Source organism: Brachyhypopomus gauderio, chromosome 8 (assembly GCF_052324685.1).
Source record: "Brachyhypopomus gauderio isolate BG-103 chromosome 8, BGAUD_0.2, whole genome shotgun sequence".
Classification (NCBI taxonomy): Eukaryota; Metazoa; Chordata; class Actinopteri; order Gymnotiformes; family Hypopomidae; genus Brachyhypopomus; species Brachyhypopomus gauderio.
The window spans coordinates 15555329-15579961 of record NC_135218.1 but is presented as its reverse complement, the minus strand read 5'-3'; the positions used below and the strand labels follow the sequence as shown (position 1 = coordinate 15579961).

The 24633-nt window shown below is 49.5% G+C and overlaps 1 protein-coding gene across 3 annotated transcripts in view; it reads left to right on the top strand.

Moving 5' to 3' along the window:
• ror1 (receptor tyrosine kinase-like orphan receptor 1) overlaps positions 1–24633 on the top strand; it is an 85244-nt gene that overhangs the window by 34779 nt on the left and 25832 nt on the right. For all 3 annotated transcript variants that reach the window (XM_077014847.1, XM_077014849.1, XM_077014848.1), the window contains exon 2: positions 24521–24592. In XM_077014847.1, the coding sequence (XP_076870962.1) occupies positions 24521–24592 (72 nt within the window). The remainder of the gene's footprint in view (positions 1–24520; positions 24593–24633) is intronic.

Here is a 24633-nt window from a genome sequence, read left to right as displayed (position 1 = left end):
CATATGCTATAGAAAAACAAACATGTCATTAAGATGTAGTCACTAAACATACCATGCACGTTGCAGAGAAGTACATTGCACATGTGTTTTTGAATTGCTTGTATGCGAGTGTGACAAGCTATGTGAATAAAGTCAGGAAATGGTTCTTTTCAAGAGAGATTGGTAGCAATTAATGTGACCACTAGTGGCTCTACTTTTTGATCACTTTGAAGGCTGCTTTGAGTAGTGGCACTATTCTGATAAAACAGTGGAGCATGTCTAAGTAGTCCAATGGAAAACCGAGGTAAATGGGAACATCTTGTTTGAGTAAATGAAGCACAAAAGGTCCTCCTAGTAACAAGGGACTCGGTAAATAAAAAGTGATTGCACATAGCAGCAGACGGATTTTAAAGTTTGGTAGCTTTAATCGCTGTGGAAGCTTCACTTCGGCTTGTAGGTCTGACTCAGACCTTAGAGTCCCCAGAAGGCCTCACAGTAGCTGTTTTGGCTTGTTTGACCAAGATTTACTTTTATTTATTTATACATATTGCCGGACATTGTAATGCGGTTTTGCTCATGACGAATTCTTGTAAGCCAGAGTCGTATTTTACATTTTGTATTGTGAACCAGCAGTGCATGGACTGATCTGCGTGTGCATGGTTGGAGATGACGGTCAGCCCCTGGGCAATGGGGTGGGCAGTAAGCAAACGTGTTACTGGGGGCAAAACTCCAAGCACAGGCCAGCCGGGACTCTTTTGCCTTGTCTGGGCCTGCTTCTTGTGGGAAGATGGATTCAGATAACACACATACACATACGTTCATCCACCAAATCTGTGCAGTACTTGTTAAGTCTGCAGCTCTGCTAAATCGATGTCACTCACAGTTTATTCGAAACAGTTTTCAGCAGCGAATCGAATGTTTGATTCTTTTTGATCTATTGTTATTAAGAAGACTGAGCCAATGGAGCTCGGTCCCCACGCCTGGCCCGTCCTCGCAGAAAGACGATACCATGTGTGACGGTGGAGACAGCGCACGCCCATTCCTCGTCCTCGTCTGATTACCTCATAGGGCCGTCGTCTTATTAGATTAAGTGAAGCGCTTTACTTGTTTTTCTTTCGTCAGGCCTTGGCTTGCGGGGAGACAGCGGTACAAGGCCTCTGCCTTCCCACAGCAAGCACAAGCCAGGACTACGCCAACCCAACTTGGCATCGAGTATTTTAGCCAATCTGTAAGCAATTTGGAACAGCACTTAGACTAGAAGGGGGAGTCTTTTGACTGTAAATACAGTTTGGCCACCATTATTTATATAATACATTGCATAAGATTGCTTAATAAAAAGCCAACATAAACAGTAAAGAAAGATTCCGATTATTTTAGTTTTGATTCATCTTTTTTTTTCCTTTTCTTTTTTCGTGGAAGGGGAATCATGCCAAACCAACATCACCTAACAAGCTCATGTGTTTCTGTACACCTTGGATTAAGTTAGTATGTGTTTAGAAAGCCAATCTGCAAGGTTTATTTTCATAGAAAAGAGTATCGGTTTTCCTTTGCTTAAGTGTAATAAAGTCAAGCTTCTGGTACTGACCTCATTATGACAAAAATATAGGCACTCTCTTATTGATAATGGGGATCGGATAAAATTCCTCATTGCAGCATATTGGTGTGTGTGCGTGCGTGAGCGCGTGCGTGTGTGTGTGTGTGTGTGTGTGTGTGTGTGTGTGTGTGTGTGTGTGTGTGTGTGTGTGTGTGTGTGTGTGTGCAGGTGTGTGGGTGTGGAGCCCATAGTGCTCAGATTGTTACCCTTGCATTCTCACAATCTGCCAGCCCATTGAAGATGTATTCATAATGACGTCTCTGTCCTGTGGACTCGTATCAGCTGATCTCATACATCCAGTTCTATGAGGGCTCCTCTGTCTGTATCTCCATCCATTGATTAGTCTGCACAAAGCTTTGGGCTGAAACAACTGCTCGTCTCTCCAGTAATGGTCCTTCACCAGAGGGCTCCTGCCCCTCATCCTGGGACTTCCATTTCTGCAGACTGAAACTCAAGTCTAACTCATCTGATCGAGTGAATTTGATATAGTTGGTGACAACCTAAAATCCCTTTATAATCCCTGGATAATCTGAGGTAGATAAGAGCAGCAGCTAGCTTGGGTGAGAAGGGCTCTGTATGCCTAAAAGGCAAATGGTGCATACCATATTTGTTATTTAATGAAAGTCTCAAAGCAGGCTTGTAATGTTTTAAGGCTGGTCTTTGTCTAATCTGGGATTCACCTGAAAGTCACAGTGGTGTTAACTGTTGAGCGCCATTTTAACTAATCAGTCTTTCTTTCTTTTCCATGTTCCTGGTTGGGGTGTCCACTGGTCCATCTTAAAGGTGAGTGCATATTATATTTGGTTTCTCAGTGGTGTCTCTGCATTTTAGCTACTTTTTCTTTTCATGTTTGCGAAAACCAGTTGAAGACCAGATCCACACTGAAGTCATATGTATATGTATTGTGTGTCTCACTAATCCTAATCAACTGGACGAATCTTGGCGAGGTTGGTTAGTACAACCAATAGATGATCCATCACTCAAAATGTAACAAAAGAAAAATCTTCGGAATCTCTCAAGTCCTTTCTTCCCGTGCTGGAGCTGGGCTGATGTCCAGAAGATGCAGCATGAGGAATCTCTCAGTTTTTAAGCTCAGCATTCATTAATGCCAGATATTCTCATGCGCCTCGGCTTTCACAGGCACAACATACGGGTTCTTCAGATGAATGATGTGATGGTTGAAACCGTCTTCTGCTCTTGTTTTCACTTGTTCATGTTGACTGATAGAAGGAATACAGAGAGGCACTCTAAAATGAAGTTGTATTAGGACTGAATTCCATAAGCACCATCCATTGCCAACTGCAAACGTAACAGATACTGTTGACCATCTATTGAGGTGACTGCAGATACATATATATAATTCTAAATTTGCTGCTGGTTAGTTTTGTGTACGTGTGCGTGTACACAAACTACCTTTGTGTGTGTGTGTGTGTGTGTGTGTGTGTGTGTGTATTGAACATATATCAAGTGACTGGTATAATGTTAAAATGGTGATTTTTGGTCAATCTCCTGTCATGTCATCCAATGTTTGACTAATTATCGTCATTACTCATGTTACCAAAGTCTTTATCCAATCACCTGAGCCGACACTGTTATTGCATCCGCCAGCATACCTACATTCAGAGTGACATGTGAGTCTACTGCTAACACATTTGTTACATCTGCGAAGAAAAAGTTTAACATTATCGTATTCAGATTGCAGATCTGTTTGAACAAGCTTTGAGTCTTTCCATTTTGAAAAAAAAACAAATCGAATTGGTTTAAAGTGATTAACCTTATACTTCAACCATCACACATAACAGAGCAAAATTTATCAACAATAATGATCCATGTTAAAGACCGGTGTGTTGATTAAACTTTGATTTTAAGTGTTGCAGATAGATCTAAGGTGCTGTTGTTACTGGATTGGGTTCAAATGTGTTATCCATCCATTTTGATTTGGGAGTAGATTTTAGTCTTTGGGAAACCTGCTGGGGCTTACAGCATTCATCTATTACATATTGTGATTAAAAAAACGTGTTGTGGCCGAATGTTGAATTTAAGGACTATTAATTATACCTTTGACATGTTTAATGTGTAGAATCTGAGAACAAAATCTAGTGTAATTAATAAAAAGTAAGAGTGCCAGAGAATGTGTGACATGGTTGTAAACCTATTGTGTCTTTGTGTATTTCTAAAAGGCTGTGAAGATTTATTTGCGTTGTACCATAGCTATGTTATTACCTATGAGGTTAACTCAGTTGTAAAACATGTAAGAATTTGTTGAGTCTTGGGAAGTGGGCTTGTGGGGGATTAAGGAAATGAGCAGGAGAAAAGGACTGGTCTCAGGAGGGCTTCAAGGAGCAGTGGTTAGGAGTGTTGGTGAAGGGGTGAGGTGTGGTGAAGTGGTGGTGCGTTAAGATGTGGCGGTGAGATGGTAAGGAGTGGTGGAGATGAGGAGTGGTGGTGTGGTGGAGTGGTAGTGGTGGAGTGGTGTAGTGGTGGTAAGGAGTGGTGGAGTGGTGGTGAGGTGTGGTGGTGGAGTGGTGGTGAGGTGTGGTGGTGGTGGAGTGGTGGTGAGGTGTGGTGGTGGAGTGGTGGTGAGGTGTGGTGGTGGAGTGGTGGTGAGGTGTGGTGGTGGAGTGGTGGTGAGGTGTGGTGGTGGAGTGGTGGTGAGGTGTGGTGGTGGAGTGGTGGTGAGGTGTGGTGGTGGAGTGGTGGTGAGGTGTGGTGGTGGAGTGGTGGTGAGGTGTGGTGGTGGAGTGGTGGTGAGGTGTGGTGGTGGAGTGGTGGTGAGGTGTGGTGGTGGAGTGGTGGTGAGGTGTGGTGGTGGAGTGGTGGTGAGGTGTGGTGGTGAGGTGTGGTGGAGTGGCGGTGTGGTGGTGATTAGCACTGGTCCAAGAGCACGTGTGTATGCAACATAAACAGAAGGAAGGTAAGCAGAGACAGCAGGAGATACAGGAGAATATATTCACTGTAGAGAGAGTAGGGGAGGAACAGTAACCACGTTGGCTTTAAAGGCACACAGAGGGGAAACCGCAAGTTAATGACTTAATGAGAATCTGATAATAAGAATTTGGATGATACAAGATAGTGTAGGAATACCACAAATCGCACTGAGGAGTCCAGACTGAGCAGAGCGTCTCATTCAGAACCCTCATAAATACTCCTCTGATTGATGAAGCACTGTGAGGTCCAGGTTGCTGTGGCAACCTCCAGACCCCTTTTTTTTGCCAGTTCTGTGGTCATTTCAGATGATCACAGTTACACCAGGTGCTGTCCAACTGGGCTTCTCTGTTTACCACAGTTTGATTGGCCCTAATTGAATACAGCTTGGGTGTCCTCCACATGAGATTAGCATCCTTTTATTTTGTATGTGCCGAGCTCTTCCAACACGGAGTTCACCTGTGGGTCAGGCTATTCATTATTGTTTTGGTGAGGTTTCCTCTCATCTGTGTGCACTGTTGACATTAGCAGACGACGTGCCAGGTGCGTGCTGGCTCTGGGCTGTTGTTGAGGAGTCTGTCTAGCTACCTGTTTTGCATTGAGCTCCGCAGGCCCAGAACCAGTAGAGACCACGCTGATTTGAGGCCTACAGTTTGTTGGCATTTCCACAAATACTTACTACATTGCAGTGGATCTTCAAAATAAATTCCACATTGTGGGGAGATAGCTGGGGATCATTAGTCAGATGCCAATCAGTGCAACTGTCTCGGAGTGTAGGCAGCTTTACAGCTGTTAGCATATCATGTTTGACATTCAGTCCCTACCCCACACACTCCTGGCCACCACACCCCAGTGAGCATGTCAAGATTTATGGGAGTTTGAGGCCTGTGGGCTTTTTCTATGGAGCAGTTGTTCCTTTATCCTGCAATCATTATTCGATTACTGTGATTATGGGCCAAGCTGGGACTGGTATCTTTGAGTCAGAGTTGTCAGTAGCACAACACCCATAGAATGCACACACACACACACACACACACACACACACACACACACACAAATGCACACAAGCACAGATGTATGTTGCTTTATTGCAAAAAATGCTCAGAGCTAGATAGAGATTCTTCATCGCGAAAGCATGCATCAGCATATAAACATGCAAAGCCACACAACCACACACACACACACACACACACACACGTGCGTGCGTGCGCATGCTCAGATCTTCTGCAAATTGTTTTGAATGACACTCCCTCATAAATGTAAGCTAATCAAAAAAGCATGTGAAAGATGTGATGTGTGTGTGTGTGTGTGTGTGTGTGCGTGCGCATACGTGTGTGCATATATTGTGATCTGTGTTCACTGTATTTGCATTATTGCTGTGAAATGACATAATACAACTCACATCATATCAGCACAAATTATGTGAAGTGCCAGAGGAGAGTGAGCCACCCGTCCTCATGGGACAAGCCCACGAGGGCACTGCTGCGCCGTACTCTGGCTGTTCGTTGTGCCTGGGCCACGGTCACTCTCTGGTCATTATGAGCTAAGCAGTGTGTGCCGCCCACCACAGGAGAGTGAGGCTGCTGCTTACCTCGTCTCAGAGTGCCACCGCCCTCCACTGCTCTGTGTGTGGTCTGCTGGGCTGAGGCTCCGCCCACTCCACCGGACCCGCTCCGTTTGCTCTGGGCCACTTCCTGCCTCATCAAGCCGTTCGCTGAGAACAGGCCTGGTTAGAATCAACACGCTAACACACACACATGAACACACACTCGCACGCGAGTTCACCTTTGGATTTTCCTCGGAGCTTTCGCGGTACACACTGGGGCCAGTGTCACTTCTCTTTACCCAACACCTTCCTCCGTGTCCCCGTGATTAATGGTGCCTCCGTCTGCGGTCATCAGTCAGAGGGGCAGGACTGCTCGGTGGGAACAGGGTCATGCACCAGCGTCAGGAGGAACCGGCCGAGTGGGAACTCCTGTGTTCATGCAGACAGCAGGAATGGTGTTTGTAGATCTGGACTTACATGGCTTCTGCACGTGTATTTAGAGGGTTAATATCTTTTTGTTGAAAGATGATTTGACACTTTCATTCATCAGCCTTGCTGTAATGAATGAAATAGCAGGCACCCACATATGGTTAATTTGTAAGATTAATGTTATCTAAATATAAGCAATTTGCAACACTAGTGGTTTCAGAGTTACTCTACTCTGGAAACTGCCAGAAATATGTGGTAATGTAAATGCATTCACTGAATATGGTAGCTGACTGATATCCTTTGTAATTATGTTAAGCTTATGAAGATTTTTTATGCTATGAATAAATTTGATTGAAGACTTTCGCTTTATGTTTTAGTGATCCAGGCAGAAATACACACACAGACACACATACCAGAGGCTTGGCTTGTTAATGTCAGGGCAGGTGTGAAACTAAAGAGGTGATTTAGGGTTTTATGAGTAGCCGTGTTGTGGCACACTGCTCAGAATTGGTCGCCCCTGCCCCACGTCGGTGTGAAGGGAGTCGCCCTGCCCCACGTCGGTGTGAAGGGAGTCGCCCCTGCCCCACGTCGGTGTGAAGGGAGTCGCCCCTGCCCCACGTCGGTGTGAAGGGAGTCGCCCCTGCCCCACGTCGGTGTGAAGGGAGTCGCCCCTGCCCCACGTCGGTGTGAAGGGAGTCGCCCCTGCCCCACGTCGGTGTGAAGGGAGTCGCCCCTGCCCCACGTCGGTGTGAAGGGAGTCGCCCCTGCCCCACGTCGGTGTGAAGGGAGTCGCCCCTGCCCCACGTCGGTGTGAAGGGAGTCGCCCTGCCCCACGTCGGTGTGAAGGGAGTCGCCCCTGCCCCACGTCGGTGTGAAGGGAGTCGCCCCTGCCCCACGTCGGTGTGAAGGGAGTCGCCCCTGCCCCACGTCTGTGTGAACGGAGTCGCCCCTGCCCCACGTCGGTGTGAAGGGAGTCGCCCCTGCCCCACGTCGGTGTGAAGGGAGTGGCCCCTGCCCCACGACGGTGTGAAGGGAGTGGCCCCTGCCCCACGTCGGTGTGAAGGGAGTGGCCCCTGCCCCACGTCGGTGTGAAGGGAGTGGCCCCTGCCCCACGTCGGTGTGAAGGGAGTCGCCCCTGCCCCACGTCGGTGTGAAGGGAGTGGCCCCTGCCCCACGACGGTGTGAAGGGAGTGGCCCCTGCCCCACGTCGGTGTGAAGGGAGTGGCCCCTGCCCCACGTCGGTGTGAAGGGAGTCGCCCCTGCCCCACGTCGGTGTGAAGGGAGTCGCCCCTGCCCCACGTCGCCCCTGCCCCACGTCGGTGTGAAGGGAGTCGCCCCTGCCCCACGTCGCCCCTGCCCCACGTCGGTGTGAAGGGAGTCGCCCCTGCCCCACGTCGCCCCTGCCCCACGTCGGTGTGAAGGGAGTCGCCCCTGCCCCACGTCGCCCCTGCCCCACGTCGGTGTGAAGGGAGTCGCCCCTGCCCCACGTCGCCCCTGCCCCACGTCGGTGTGAACAGTCATTCACCCTGCTCCATTTTAGTTCATATGGCTGTGTTCAAGCAGTTCTCCATGAGCTGGAAACTGCCGGTTTGTCACGCCTCATTTTCAACACTCTTTGAACGTTTGTGTGCTGTAATTGTCCTTTGTCATTTTAAATATGATACACGCATCATTAAGTGCAGTGGATCAGAGCCAACCACACATCAACCTGGGCACCATAGGTCAAAGCTTCATGCAAAGGACATTTCACCAAAACCTGTGATTGGGTAAAATTGTTTACATTTAAAAAAATCTGGTGAGTATCTTAATTTGAGTAGGAAGCTGTGTAAGACCCACACACACAGTCCTACTGTAACATAACGGAGGATGAAATGAGAAGTGAAAATGGACAAATGGTTCCGTTGGTTGCAGGACGTTCATACGAAGACTAGCAGCGTAGCAGAGAGAGAGTTCAATACCTGACCCACACAGATACTGACCAGACAGCTCACATTCAACCACACTCACTAATGCGAGCACACTGCAGTACTCAAATACAGTACACACGTGTTACAGTGCACACGTGTCTGTGTGTAGATACACGTCGCAATGCACAGTATCGTTAACGTGATACTCAGCAAGTATGTCCAGACGCTGATGTAGTTTCTCAGACGTCATTACATCATGCCGTTACTATTCCAGATATATTTATTGCAGTGCAGTATGTTGTGGATGAAAATAAACTTCTTAAGGGAGCTGTGGGGTGTGCATCAGCTCCAGGCGTGCAAAGTAAACTTCTGTTAGTGAGATTGTAGCGTAATTCTGGTGCCACAGGCCTTTCCACGCTGCAGCGCCTTGTAAGCACAGGGGATAATGTCAGCTTGTAAAACTTTAAGAGCTCCTAACCTCAGCTGACGGCGTGGCGGGCTCAAGGAAGGCGTGGTGGGGGGGGCGGTTCTCCTGACCCCTGCTGCTGCACGGACTGCCTGTGTGTGGGGCGTGGCTTGTGCAGGGCGTGGCTTGTGCAGGGCGTGGCTTGTGCAGGCCGTGGGTATGCAGCTCTGTGCTGATACTACCAGAGGACTGGAGCATATGGCATGCTTGTACCATGTCGTAGGAGGTTTTGTATTTTGAGGGGGGGTCCAGTTTTATTTACTTATGTATGTGCTGAATGGTATGTTTCTTTTTATGTTTTTAAAGGGCTTTAACCTTATTAGATGTTCCTACCCAGGATGTGTGTGTGTGTGTGTGTGTGTGTGTGTGTGTGTGTGTGTGTGTGTGTGTGTGTGTGTGTGTGTGTGTGTGTGTCCAGCAGAAGAATGTTGGCTGTCAAAGCAGTATTTCTGGCAAGGACCTCGCAGCAGTCAGAAAGTTCCAGTTTCATGCACCCCCCCCCCCCCCCCCCAACATCTCTCTTTTCTTTTCCCTCTCTCCTCTATCCCTCTCCCCTTCTCTTTCACTCTCTCAGTTTTACGTGGTTTGGCACTGCAACTAGCACAGGAGCGCTAATATGTGGTGCACTTAACATAGACGGACAGAAACGTTCAACCGAACTCAAGAATTTGCCTTTTGTTTTTGTCACTTCGGTACTTGGATTCCATGCACTCCGCTTCCCTTCAGCAATTCACTGCAAATGATCCGTCCATTAATCCATCCCAGTCCATATAATTGTACCACGGACCGTTCCGGAATGCTGGCAGCCATTTTCACTGTCATATTCCTGGCCTTGCTATATTTGCAGCCCTAACCCTCCACGCAGGCCAGGAGATGAAATAAACTCTCTCAGTGAGCCGTGTTAAATTGAGTTAGGCTTTGAGCACTTAATTTGCCCTCCTTTTTTTTTTTGCGACAGGTTAGCTGTGCTGTGGAAACGTGGTGTTCAGATGTGGTTGGCACGGCTACAGCGGGGTGCTGTGCTTGTGCGTGTGCTCACGGTTCTTCAGAGTCGATCTGCTGATGAGCTCAAACGGAGCCGCTCTAGTACACTGGGCTGCTCGGGAATGTGCACAGAAACACACACACACATGCACACAACTTGCTTTGTTTGTCTTAATCGGGTGGCCTACAGTTTTACACCACATACTCCATACCCACATGCCTAAGGCATTTATCTTCCTAAATGAATAGGAAGTGAACTTTAACCTAGAGCAAATAGTCATTTTAATCATTTTAACCAATCCCAAACATTAAAGAGGAAGTGTATGCCTCTTCTTAACTGTGTCCACTTTATTTATGATAATAGAAAAGGTGGACCTGAGGGACGAAGCTTAATCCAGGAAATGAAACAGAATTAAAGATACACTAAGAAATGCTGATTACGTCTTTAACTTTTTCTCATGAAGATGCTCCTTGCAGGTTTGTTGCTAATCCCATGATTTGCCACACGACTTGAGAAGATTTGAATAGGTGTGTCTGATATTGCTTATTTCCAGACCACAAGCTGATCATTGTTAGAATGTTTTCTCAGTTGCTAGTTTAAATTAAGAAGTGGCCAACCCGAAGACAGCCCTGTAGACACTAGAGAGCAGGCCCCACGCAGGCCCCACGCAGGCCCCACGCAGGCCCCACGCAGGCCCCACGCAGGCCCCACGAAGGCCCCACGCAGGCCCCACGCAGGCCCCACGAAGGCCCCACGAAGGCCCCACGAAGGCCCCACGCAGGCCCCACGCAGGCCCCACGAAGGCCCCACGCAGGCCCCACGCAGGCCCCACGCAGGCCCCACGCAGGCCCCACGAAGGCCCCCCGAAGGCCCCACGAAGGCCCCACGCAGGCCCCACGAAGGCCCCACGCAGGCCCCACGCAGGCCCCACGCAGGCCCCACGAAGGCCCCACGCAGGCCCCACGAAGGCCCCACGAAGGCCCCACGAAGGCCCCACGCAGGCCCCACGAAGGCCCCACGCAGGCCCCACGAAGGCCCCACGAAGGCCCCACGAAGGCCCCACGCAGGCCCCACGAAGGCCCCACGAAGGCCCCACGAAGGCCCCACGCAGGCCCCACGCAGGCCCCACGAAGGCCCCACGCAGGCCCCACGAAGGCCCCACGAAGGCCCCACGCAGGCCCCACGCAGGCCCCACGAAGGCCCCACGCAGGCCCCACGAAGGCCCCACGAAGGCCCCACGCAGGCCCCACGCAGGCCCCACGCAGGCCCCACGAAGGCCCCACGCAGGCCCCACGCAGGCCCCACGCAGGCCCCACGAAGGCCCCACGCAGGCCCCACGCAGGCCCCACGAAGGCCCCACGCAGGCCCCACGCAGGCCCCACGCAGGCCCCACGAAGGCCCCACGCAGGCCCCACGAAGGCCCCACGCAGGCCCCACGAAGGCCCCACGCAGGCCCCACGAAGGCCCCACGAAGGCCCCACGCAGGCCCCACGCAGGCCCCACGCAGGCCCCACGAAGGCCCCACGAAGGCCCCACGCAGGCCCCACGCAGGCCCCACGAAGGCCCCACGCAGGCCCCACGAAGGCCCCACGAAGGCCCCACGCAGGCCCCACGCAGGCCCCACGCAGGCCCCACGAAGGCCCCACGCAGGCCCCACGCAGGCCCCACTCATTTGCTCATTTAACACATACTTCTGTTCTGCTTTCCTGCTGCCACTTTCCCCCGATACACATAAGACATCCCAGATCCAAGACGGTCATATTTGGTGGTAGTTGTAGCTCTACGGTTCACGCTTTTGGCTTAGATCACGTAAAGACAAACATCAAAGAGTTCTGTGATGAGCGTTCAGTGATGAGTTTGTTTTTCTGTTTTCTTTCGTTCTTTTTTCACTCTCTGGTCATATGTGTCCAATTAGAGGACGATTTTGGGAGAAGGAAACAAAGGCCTTGTTTTCCCTCCCTCCGCCTGCTTGGCATTCCGAGGACTTTACGACAAGCCCCGCCCTCAGATCCCGCTGATCAATGAGGCCCTGGAGATAGACAGGGGCCCCTCCTCCCCTTCCCTCCATCACACACTCCTCTCTTTCGCCACAGTTCCCATGTTGATGTCTGCAGAGATACAAGTGTCCATTCATCTGTGCAGTGACCTGTCATTTGCTGTTGTTGGCAGAGCCTTGGGTCTTTTGATCGGGGGGGGGAGGCACATGTGCGTGTACATGCGTGTGTGTGTGTGTGTGAGAGAGAGGGGGGGGGGGTGAATATGATGGAGGAGAGATGAGACAGACAGGAGAAAGACACAGGTGCTGTGCTCTTTTAAGTGGAGATATATACTGAAACTATACTATGGCATACATTTAGTCCACAGCCCTTTTCTACAAAGCGGAGAGATTGTGCAGCAAATGCAAAATTCTTTTCTTCTGTTTGCTTTTTTGTCATTTAGAACATGTAATTTAGTGTTTCATACCACACTTGATTCTAACAATATGAAAGGTCAGTGAACTTAGTTTAGTGAAAGCATCACCCACTGCTGCTTTCACAAGCTCAGACAGGTGCATTGCCCTAATTCTACAGTTTTATTACATGTGGAGTAGGAATCGGGGGACGTAAGGACTTTTAACAAGGGCTTTTATTGTTGGAGCGTACGCCTTCTCCTGCCCACGGTCAGCCATGCGCAGATGGACTCGTGTGATACCAGTGGATTTGTCCAGGCATAGGGGGTTAATTGTGAGATCATTGGATGTGCCTGCATTGAGATTCACCAAGTGCTGACATTTGTTTGGCAGTGTTCCACTCTCTCTCCTCCCACCTTGTTAAAACCGAATGACCACAGGCCCCTGGGGACAGGATACTGGCAGACCTCTGTAGGTGAACCTCACTGACGTGTGTTCAGTGAAAGCTTAACGAGGAAACCATCATATACTGAATCCATCATATACAGTTTTTTAGCCATCGGTTAAGCTGTCTGCAGGCCAGACCGAATAAGGTCTTCAGTCTGGAGACGTCTTTCTTGTCTTACGTGGCTCGACATCCCGCCTGATCCTAACTGAAACTGAGATCGGGCTGCCACTGCACGGGGTTTTTGCTTTAGCCCGGATATGTTTCTCGAGGCACCTTTGCAAAAAGTGGGGGAAAAACTGGAGCTGAAACCTAGCCACCAGTCAGATCAAGTCATCTTGTAGTGTGCGAGCCGTCGTGGGTCAGTCTTAAGCCTTGAAGTAAGACCTGCAGACAGATCAGTGGTGTTCCTGTTCCCATAAGGTTCTTAACATGGAATCATATTTTGGGATCAGCTCTGCAAAAGTCACTCAGGAAGTGTGAGACGGCCTGTTTTTTTTTCTCCAGCGGATCAGGAAAACGTTCTGTCGTGGACATCCGGCCCGACACTAATCTGCAAGCCAGGCACGTCTTTGTTCCGCCCTTTTGTGTAAGTGATCGCAGGCATGCTAGAGGGCGATAGCAGCTCGCGGCTCTGCCTAGCTGCAAAATCCATTAGTGCGCTGGGCCACGCCCCCACACCACACCGACCCCACCCCCTCCGGTCACAGGGGGAATCGCCAGGCATCCTCGCCTGCTTTGACCTGGCTCTCTCACAGGGGAGACGAGGTCAAGGCCCCGTTTGAGTGTTTGGTGGAGTGATGGATGACTGGCCCCCATGCTGCATCATAAAGCACGACTTGCTTTGAGCCGTTACTTGCAAACATGGCGTTTTTTTTGCACGTGTCCCAAAATGAGGTTATAAGCCTGGGCCATCAGTGAAGAAATTATTATTGCTGTAATTTATGATAACTGGCAGAAGTCATTCTGCTAGATTACTTAGCTTCTCAAATTTTATGTTTAGTTCCCTGAAGGATTTTTTTTATAAACTTTATAATTTTTACATATATCACGAATGTCAGATAAGCAAAATGTTAGTTGACCACATTAACGTATTTTCTGGACAAGTCATCCGTTAAACTGCTTAATCTAGGGAGGGTTTTTCTCACCATTCCTGCACAACACAGTGTTCTTCTCTGAGTGTTCTTTTGTACACTCTTTTGTTACTGAAATGCTGATGGCCGGGAAATGACAAAGGGAAAGAGAAGAAGAAGAAGATCAGTGTGAACGTGGGAGATGATTCAGAGACCCCAGGCGAGTGGTGGTGTGACGCTGCTTCTTCAGGCAGAAGGTTGGCCCACAGCGAGACATTCCACCAGCCTGATTTATGACGGCCGGTGTGCAGAACAGCTTGGGATCTCTCTAATCCACAGATTCATCACCAAAAGCCCAGCCTGATTGCAGCTCGCGCCGCCGTGCCGCACGGGGGCCGGCCTCCTCCCGCAGCTGCTTGGGAGCCTTCTTTAATGTCCCGTGTCTCTCCTCGCGTCTCCCTGTGTCCTCCTGCTCGCCGCTCCTCTGTACGTCTGCTCCCCGTCAACCCTTCTCCCATCTCGTCTTATTTATTGTCCCTCGCGTTTTTATGATTCGTCACTCTTTTTGCGCACTCTCCCTTCCTTTCCCGTCCGGGCGTGCGTAAGCCGTTCCCTCCCCTCCGCTAAACGCTCGTTACCGGCCTCCCGGGAGCTGATAAACCAGCCGCTATCGCCGGGGTTGCGGGAATAGAGCAGGGAGGGACGAGTGGGTGAGCGGGGGGAGGAAGAGCACCGTCTGTCGGTCGGTTGGTTTCCGCCGGCCGGCCGATATCGGAGGACGTGCACGTGGACAGCTGTAGCCCGGCAGGCAGCTCCTCCAGATGTGCCGCATCAAGCTTCCTGGAGTGCGGAGCCCGCAGAGAGTCCCAGACCGACTCCGAACTCACTCGGCAGTCGTAAGGGACAGGGCCTGGGTCAGATCCCAGCTCCTCGCACCACTGGGAATGCACCTTGGTTCATTTTCCCTTAAGAACAAACCCTACTGTGTATACGCCTTATGACCCAGATCGCATTTGTCAGACGAACGCACGGAGGGACGGACGATGGCGGCACGGCGCTGGGCATGTGTGTGTGATTGAGATGCTGCCTGTGAGGCTCATTACAACAGGCAGGAGGCCTCTTCTGTTCTCCAAAACACTTCCCTTCTGAGCACCGATGGAAGGAGCCTGAGCCAGCAGTGTCTGGCTGGCAGTCCTCATTACATGGTTGATGGTGTATAAACCGATGCGCTTTCTTACCAGATGAGTATCGCTCCGGCGCTCGTGAGAAACCAAACGCTGCTGTCTGAAGTTTGGCCGCTCTCCCCCTTCACAGATGGCTGTGAAGCTTTTTGTTCTTTTTTTACTATTAGTTTGTCATTTTTGCTACTGGCTCCTTTAACTCTTGAGGCCCAAAAATGCTAACGCAAACATAGTACTAACAGCACTTGTTATCTCAACATATTGCTAAATGCACTGCACTAATTTCTCTAAACCAGTTTTTTTAATGATGTAAAATCTTTTGTCATTTTACCAAATTGCTGCCATTTAGGTAAATTATTTCTGTTTAAGTTAATATCATCACAGAACATGTACAGAGAGCTAATGGCAGTGTGTAAAGGGCTGTGGGTAGCTGTGGGGCACAGCTCAGGGAACAGCTAATCCACTAAATGAAGGTATGTGATAACATCTCAAGGGCTGAGCAGTACTGTAAACATCTTCCATATGGTATCAGATGCTAGCGAGCACCATACACGGCCTGCTGCTTCCACCCTGCGCTGGTGCCTTACTGAGGAACACAACCTCTGTGCTTCTGGAGGCTTCCAGGGCAGCGCAGCACTGGATCTTATCCGGGACCTGACAGGACACCCTGAAGCAGGGCAGGGCTAGCTGGGGGATGAGGTGATTGGGTAAATCCAGACCTGCATCTGTCCGTAATTACCCAGATGTGAATGGATGATTCCAGACTTTGAGAGAGGTGGTAGTGGTGTGAGGGAATAAGACAGCTAATCAGGCCCAGATCACCCTTACACTGACTTGGCTGTGTTTGGGAGACGCAGACCTTCCTAGAGGCCTCTCCCTGTTACCTGCACATTATTATCAGTTCCAAACATCTCCATGTAGGTTTCTCCAGGCTTGGAGCATTAATGGTGAGCCAGGAATGGGCACTGGATGTAACTGGTTGGTAGCATGTGCCAGAACAGTGCTGCTTTAAGGAATGCATTTTATCTCTGCAGTCTGGGACGTCTTTCAACTTGGTTGTGACAGGAAATTAGATAATACAGAAGGAATCTTTGTTTTTGTGCCCTCGTTTTTTTTTCTTTGGTTCATTACTTTGACGCTTTTTAAAATATATATTTTTTTACACCCGTGTGCTTTCAGGACTGATTTCTGGGACACTTGGCTTTACCGGCCTTCATCTCTCTCTTCCTTTATCTCGGTTTGCTTCTCTGCCAGCAATGACCGTCTCCGAGCCTCAGCCCCTCCCAGTGCTTCATTGGCACACGCTCTGGTGCGACTGGGCTTGGAGATGAGGCCTGTGGTGGAGAGATGGGCTGTTGTGGTATTGTTTAGGAAACAAGGTGTCAGAAGTGTTTGAAGATGATGGTGCAAGACCTCACAGGCGGACTTCAAGGCATACATGCAGAAGGTTAGAGCCATGATGTGATCATCGTGAAATAAATGTCTCCTGGATTTCTGCCTCTCTGGTGCTTGGAGGACACTGACGTGCCCTGGAGAAGCCTTGCCCTCACACTGAACCCTTAACAGACCGGGCTGATCAAACCCCTCTCTCACAGACAAATTTCTCTCTCTTTTTGTCTCTCTCTATCTCATGGGAAGATGCACCTTCCCCTCTTCCATGTGGTATTTCCATCTGCTCTTCTGCTTTCTTTCAAATCACAAGAGGAGCAAATTTAATTAGAACTGGAAATTTACTGACCGATCCTCCCACGAGGTAGACCCCAGAACCCTCCTCCCATGAGGTAGACCCCAGTGCCCTCCTCCCATGAGGTAGACCCCAGTGCTCTCCTCCCATGAGGTAGACCCCAGTGCTCTCCTCCCATGAGGTAGACCCCAGTGCTCTCCTCCCATGAGGTAGACCCCAGTGCCCTCCTCCCATGAGGTAGACCCCAGTGCCCTCCTCCCATGAGGTAGACCCCAGTGAATGAATGAATGAATGTTCGATTTATATAGCGCCTTTCCAAATTCCCAAGGCGCTTTACAATTTAACACAGGTACGAGTCACAGACAACCAATCACACACACACCAGCGACAGCGGCAGCCAATTGCGCACAGCGTACTCTCTACCGGAAGCCACAGCCCCCTGGGGGACTGAATGGGGTGCAGGAAGGGGAGAGAGGACAGACCCTAGTGGCAGAGCACCATCCACCACTGGGCATACAAGCAAACACACACTCACTCAGACACTACTTTTTATTGAACATAGAGACACAGACACACACTCAGGGAGAATTTGTCAGGGAATCAGGGAGGGCCAATTTACCTAACCTCCATGTTTTTGGACTGTGGGAGGAAACCGGAGATCCCGGAGGAAACCCACGCAAACACAGGGAGAACATGGAAACTCCACTCAGATAGGGACTTGAACCCAAGACCCCAGTGCTGAGAGGCAAACGTGCTAACCACCAAGCCACCGTGTTGCCCAGTGCTCTCTTGCCATGAGGTAGACCCCAGTGCTCTCCTCCCACGAGGTAGACCCCAGTGCCCTCCTCCCATGAGGTAGACCCCAGTGCTCTCCTCCCACGAGGTAGACCCCAGTGCTCTCCTCCCACGAGGTAGACCCCAGTGCCCTCCTCCCACGAGGTAGACCCCAGTGCTCTCCTCCCACGAGGTAGACCCCAGTGCTCTCCTCCCACGAGGTAGACCCCAGTGCTCTCCTCCCACGAGGTAGACCCCAGTGCCCTCCTCCCACGAGGTAGACCCCAGTGCCCTCCTCCCATGAGGTAGACCCCAGTGCCCTCCTCCCATGAGGTAGACCCCAGTGCCCTCCTCCCATGAGGTAGACCCCAGTGCCCTCCTCCCATGAGGTAGACCCCAGTGCCCTCCTCTCCTAGTGCAGACTCTGATCTTCACCGTGATCCCTCACCCCATCCTATGAATGACGGGGCAAATACACACCTCTCTACTGACTACTGGCCTTCAGCTGTGGGTCTTGGCCATCTATTTTCTTTCTCTCCCTGGGACATTTTAGTTCAAATTTAGACAAAACACTACAACCCCTAGGACAGATGTGGGCTGCATATAAAGGAGCTGTAATGAAACGTTCCTCTTGGACTCATCTGCTGCCGGGCCCCTGCATGGCTTCTCTTGTGGGCTGGCAGACCGTTCCTGTAGCTCACAGCTGATCTTTGCTTCCCTCTGTGTCGTCTGCGTATGGACGTCTTTGTGGCTTGCAGGAGGAGAAGTCCTCAGCAGGTCTTGCGTACCACCACATAAATACTAACGTTCTTTAATACAGTAAGTCAGTCAATGTCAGATAACCAAAGAAGACAGTTTTTTTTCTGCAAATCTGCTGGCCTATTCTTACACTGGCTTTGCTGGGACATTCTTAGATTTTGTTGCATGCCATAATTTTCTCTCTCTCTCTTTCTTTCACTCTCTTTCTCTCACTCAAGCTCTTTTTTCATTCATTTGAGGAAAGGAAGGAACATGACCACTTCTTTCCCCAACCCTTGGAAGCTGTGGTATTAACGGAGGCTGCCCAAGCCTCACGTATCCTGTTGGCCCCGTCCTGAGTCGGTCACGTGACCAGATGACCATGGGCTTGCATGAAAGGAGAAATAATAAAAGGCCTGTCTGAATGCACACATGGACTATTCTGGCTCCTAAGCCTTTGCAATTTGCCGTGACTGTCACACCATCAGGTCAGGTGACAAAGCCATAGAGAGAGAGACTTGTGATCCCACAGATGGTTTCCATTCCTCATGGGCTGACTGATGGGTAGCTAGGAGTGGATCCAGTTTTTAGACGTGTGTGTTAGTCAGTGTCCGGATTCATCTACAGATGAGTTCCCAGTGCTGTTTCAGGAGGAATGTGTCATTGCAGCAAGAGGATCTGCCTAGCTACACTTCTTCCCAACACAAATTGTAACGGCGTTCATAATATGCATCGCCTGTTTCTTAGCTGTCATACCGGTCGTCTTTTTCAGCTGCAAAGCCAACCATAACTTCGGGGAAGTAACCTCTCAAGGGAAAAAATGTGTGGAAGCTCAGTTAATCTGACAGAATCTCTTCTTTTTTTATTCAGTTCTGGGTGAAATGCCAACCAAATTGGCAGATATTTTTTGTGTGTGCATTACTCGTGATTAATTTTAGGTCCTACCGACATTCATGATTCATTTATTACATATGAAGAGTTTGTGGTGGTTAGGCTGTTTTTAGTCGCATGCTTAGGGCGAAGCATCTGTGGGCATCTGACAGGTGCGGGCCAGATGCAGTATGAGGAGGTTTGTGCAGGACACGGGGCTCAGACGCTTGACAGTCCTTTAGAAGTGATATTAGCACGTCATCCATTTCTTCTACTTCCAGCGTTGTCTGCGGTCACTTCACACGCACAGGACGGTAACCAACGGTTAACCTTGCAAGCTCCCGCCCGACTGACGCCTGACTGTCCTGTGTTATTCGTTAGATTCCATTGTTTTCAGAAATATTATTTTCAGCTTCAGAAATCACCCACTGAAGCATTCTGGTCATTCCAAATTGCATTGATGTTGAAATTCCGCCGGACTAACCGGAGCTTCTTCAAACCCATCTGTCCCAGATCTCCTCCGCGGTCCGGCTGTCATCGTATGGCGGTTGTCCGCATGCAGCATGTGGGCTCCAGCAGATCTAAGTGGTGCGTGCGTTTCACCCCCCGCATTCCCGCGTGATCCCGCTGCAACCAGATACGCTCGGACACGCCGGCACGCGAGAGCTCGCGTCATTAAGCGGCAAATCAATGTCATGTTTGTGTGGCGTCGCGCATCTGAACCAACGGTACACTCGCTTTCTGGACTGAAGCTGAAACGCGATGACGCCTCTTCTTTGAAACAGCTTGGAGAAAACGCGAATCTGCGCCGTCCCCTCTCTACGGTACACGAGACGGCTCCGCCAAGACGCGCTGGCTTGCATATCGCTCTCAGTTTAGCTGCATTATGCAGCTGTGTAACAGGCACACGGCTGTTAATTCCACTTTCCTGCGTGCGTGCGTGTGTGTGTGTGTGTGTGTGTGTGTGTGTGTGTGTGTGTGTGTGTGTGTGTGTGTGTGTGTGTGCGCGCGTGTGCGTGCTCTAGTTGCACCAACAGCCCCTGATACAGAAGCAGGATTAAAGCCGCAGACAGGCCTCGCTTTTCCAGCACATGCATTAGTGCTGGCTAAGGGCTCGTCCATTAAAAATTACAATTTAAAAGTCTCACTTTTCATTTCACTGCGAACTATTTAACAGATGGTTCCACTATCGGTTCTGGCATCAGTATCGCTGAGAGCCCAGTCCTGTCTTAAACTGTGAGTTATCGTGATGCTGTCGATGTCATGTCACATTGAAATTCATCTTTAGCATATGCTGAGTGAAGAGAGGTCACTGTAAGGGGGTTAAAAATGCCCGCTCATGAGAGTCTGTTCATGAAACATGTTTGGTCTCATAAGTAGTCTAGCGCAGAAGCCAAAAGTTTGTCTCTCACCTGGTCAAGAGGACATCATGCCACCATTTGCAGAGAGGGTCTAGTAAGTGCCGCTCTCTTCTGAGCCACGCAAATCAGCCAAATTGCAACCCGAGCCACCTGTAAAGCTTTTACACTATCAGTGAGTTAGTGCCAGAAGTTCCTGCAACTCGCCCGCCCCCGCCGGCCAGCTCGGTGTCATTAGCATGAGCTCCCAGGAGGAGAGCCCAGCGGTGGGCCAGGCTGCTGTCTGTCTGAAGTGGTCCGCACTGGAGGACCAGCCCCCGCGGCTTCACCCGGCCCTTTCTTCTGCTCTGCCGTCTGTTGTGCTAATGGGAGAGGTCCTTGTATTACACCCCCCGTGTCCCGGTCGCTCGCTCGGGTTGACTGCCCTGCCTCCAGCCCGTCTCCTCCTGGCCTGTTCCGGTAAGCGGGGTCCCCGGAGCCCGGACAGACCTATCGCGTTACGGGCCGGCTTCCTGAGACGGGCCGGTGAGGTACATGCAGGAGAAGTTGGGGGCGGCTTGGTTCCTGTTGCCTGCGGTGCACCCAGGTGGAGACTTTGCCCTCCGTCCTTGTACATTATTGCTTTTTCTTTTGTGCAGCTCAACTTGGCTCAGTGGCGATGAAGAGACCCCTTCTGTCCACGACAAGCGCCCGTAACTCCCAACCTTCTCACGTTCTCCAGGTAGAAGGCCACAGAGCTTCAGTTCCTCTCTGTGACTCCTCTTCTTCCCGTCCCGGTTCCCCTGCGCCCGGGGCCGAGGCCGCAGGGCACCGACAGCGAGCCAACGCTAGCGCCAACACTGGAGTCGGGACCAGCGCCCGTCTCCAAACACCCCGGTTCACAAGCGCCTTTGTAGGCGTCGTCCTCTTTGGCTCACCCTTCGTCTGTAATCAAATGGCTTTACTGTCCGGCTCACTGTGTCCAACGAGCTTCACATTTTCCGTTTATATACCAGAGCCCAGCATTAATTACACTAATAACTCATTAGGGCGCCAGTTCTGCGCTGGGCCCAAGAAGAGGATGTGGCTGTGTTGACTTTATTTCCACTTGAAAAAATCTTCACAGGTTTGAATACACAACAGTTTAAAGTGTGAGGACTTTAGTGTTACACCGTATGTTCTACACTTAAAATATGGTTAGCTGCCTCTGAGAAAACAGAAGAACAGAAGATACAAGTGAATATCTTTTGATATGCATAAAACATTATAATGTCAAGTGAATCTAATATTTCCTAATTACAGGTTGTATTCCAAACAAAAATTAATGTTTCTGTCATGCCCAGTTAAGTTCACGTTGGCAAGTTTTTGAAGTTCACAAAAAGACTCTGCCAGAGAAAGCGATCTGGAATTTGGAGGCCTGTTTATTTCAGTGGTCCCATTACAACCACTGCACATTTCTAAAATGGGAATCTCTCAAGTAACAGTGCAGTTTTATCTTTCGCTGCAGGTCATTTTGTTTTTAATCGGAATCTCTTGAGAAACAGTGCAATTTTAAGTTTAGCATACACTGCAACTTATTGTGTTTTCCAACAAATGCTATGGCAGATGTAAGTGCCATGCCATTTAATGGGCTCTTATCAATAATACATCCCACATGAAAAGCTGTAATTTCAGGGTTATGAAAGAAACTGTGCAATAATATTAAACTCCATGGATGTTTATTTTCACCATATGCACATGAAGCCAGAACCCTGGCTCTCATCTCAAGGTCTTGCCCTGTGCTTTAATAGTGGAATTTTCAGCTTGCTTCCTTTAAATCTGAGGAGTGATATGATTTAGTGTAAGTCCATATGATTCTTTGATCAAAGTTGAAAGGATCAATAAATCATCTCTACTCACAGTTCATGCAAATATTTTTGATGATGTCATTTTAATCATAAGCAGGTTACTAGAAAGAGTGGAGTAAGAATCAGACAGCCATCAAGAGTTAGCAGTGACTTTAAATATACACTGTGTGGTGTGTGTATGTGTGTGTGTGTGTGTGTGTGGGGGGGGGGGGGGGGGGGGGGGTGCATGCACAAATGAGCTATTGAATACACACAATATAAATCAGCATGTTCATTCCTGATTCACATCACTATTCGTGTGTCATATTGCAGGTGTGTATCTCCATTGTAAATTGGCAAGCAGCTCTTAGCATGACCTTCTGAGCTGTGTGTCATTTCAGGATCAGGTTTCAGATTTTTTAAGCATCATTATAGAATGGTCATCGTAAAACTTGCCTTTGTTGTTGGGAAACATTAGATAACTAATCTCAAAATTACCCTGCAATTATTTAGATATTACTTGATTGTCTACTGATGGTTATACTACAGATGTGGACTAATTGGGGTAATATCATCTGTCTCTCTCTCTCTCTCTCTCTCTCTCTCTCTCTCTCTCTCTCTCTCTCTCTCTCTCTCTCTCTCTCTCTCTCTCTCTCTCTCTTTCTCTCTCTCTCTTCCTCTCCCTCTCTCCCTCCCTCCTCCCCTCTCACACACTCTCCCCTAACCCTCTCACTCTCTTTCTCCCTCTCTCTCTTTCTCCCTCTCTCTCTCTCTCTCTCTCTCTATCTATCTCTCTCTCTCCTTCCCTCTCTCTCTCTCCCTCTCCCCTTTCTTCACTGTTGTTTCACCTTATCCGCTGGTGCTGCTCTTCAGAGCAGTGTTGTGTGATGTCTGGCATCTGTTCAATCTCTCAAAAGGAAAGAAACTTCAAAGAAGATTGTACTTCATCAATATATATTTATATAGCTTATTAAAAAAAGTTTGTCTCTTGATATAAATATTGAACATTAGAAGAAAGAAACGGCAGTACCTTTATAAACACAGAAAGTGATGTTGCTTGGTAGAGAGTGTAAAGGAATAGAAGAGGCGTGGTTGTACCTCAGTAGCCATAACCCATATTACATCACCTGTTCCCTCACACAGCTGCACATTTCTTCAACAGCATAGTCTGGGTGTGTGTGTGTCGGGCTTCAGAGCCACAACTGGCATTAACAGTTGTGGATATATATTAACAGCTCATTACAAGCGTGTAAAAGCTGACGTGCTTAACGGTAAATTAGCACCCAATTAACAAAGCCACACCTCTGTGTTTCTACAGCACAGCTGTCTGTGGTGTATGGGTGTTTGTGTATGCAGCTCTCTGCTCAGGGGCCCAGGGCAGAGCTAAACCAAAAACATCAGGACAAATGGGCATATTGGTCCAAAGACTATAGGACGGTGGTATTTGACAGGGCTTCGATGAGAATATGAGGTTAGGCTTTCAGATTGAGCCACAGGGACGACGTAAATTCATTTGTGTCCATATTCCCATAATAGCCCTGGGTAGCTAAAAGCACAGGGTGTGGTCTGGCTCTTGGCGTGGGGTGTCTGCGTCCTTCAGATGCCTCCAGGTGGAGTTTGGGGTAACATGGAGCAGTAGACAACCACCTATGACAGAGCTGCTCCATGTCCGTCAGCGCCGGGGAGATTTATGCAGCGGACAAAGGCCAGACAGTGATCCATTAGCACCATTCTAGTTTGAATAAGGATGCATGCGCACACACACACGCACACGCGAGCACATGCGCACACACTCCTACTTACTATAGGTACGTTAAAGGCATCTGGTTTCTTGTTTTTACTGAGTGTGCAGTTTGTATGATTTTTCTGAGCGTGCTTCCATTTAGATGATTTACAGAGTAAAGAAATGAATGGATGCTGTGAAATTAATTAATGTTGTGAAATGAATGAATGCTGTGCGTTACTGAAACTCTGTGCGCCTCTGTCATCGACACAGAGACCTGCAGCTCCAGTCCCTTAGGGCAGCAGGAGGCCCACTCATTGTTTATTGTCTTGCACAGCTAAACTGATTAGATATTCCTTGCTCTGCCTCAAAAGGGCCCATTGTAAGGAGCGCATCGGTACCTCCAAACCCGTCAACACTTGCCGATATCGCATTGCTACACCGTAATGAAATCTCCTCTGTACAGTAACGAGTCTGTAATCTTCATGTATTAGTGGTTCTTTCACCTGCCCTCTATTGGACACTCAGCTGGAAACACACTCCCATGTCTGCATGAGGCTGCATGTTTGGACGAGGGTGTTTGGAGCAGGTCAGGACCACGCGTCCGAGTGCTGGGCAGAAATGAAAGCGCTTCTCTTTGGTTCTGCAGGGGCAGAAGCGCCGTCCGGCCCGAGCGTGGTGACTGCCGGCAGTTGGAACGTTTCCAGCGGAGCACAGAAAGGTGAGTGTGTGTACCGTGCCGTGTTTGTTTGGATTGCCTTG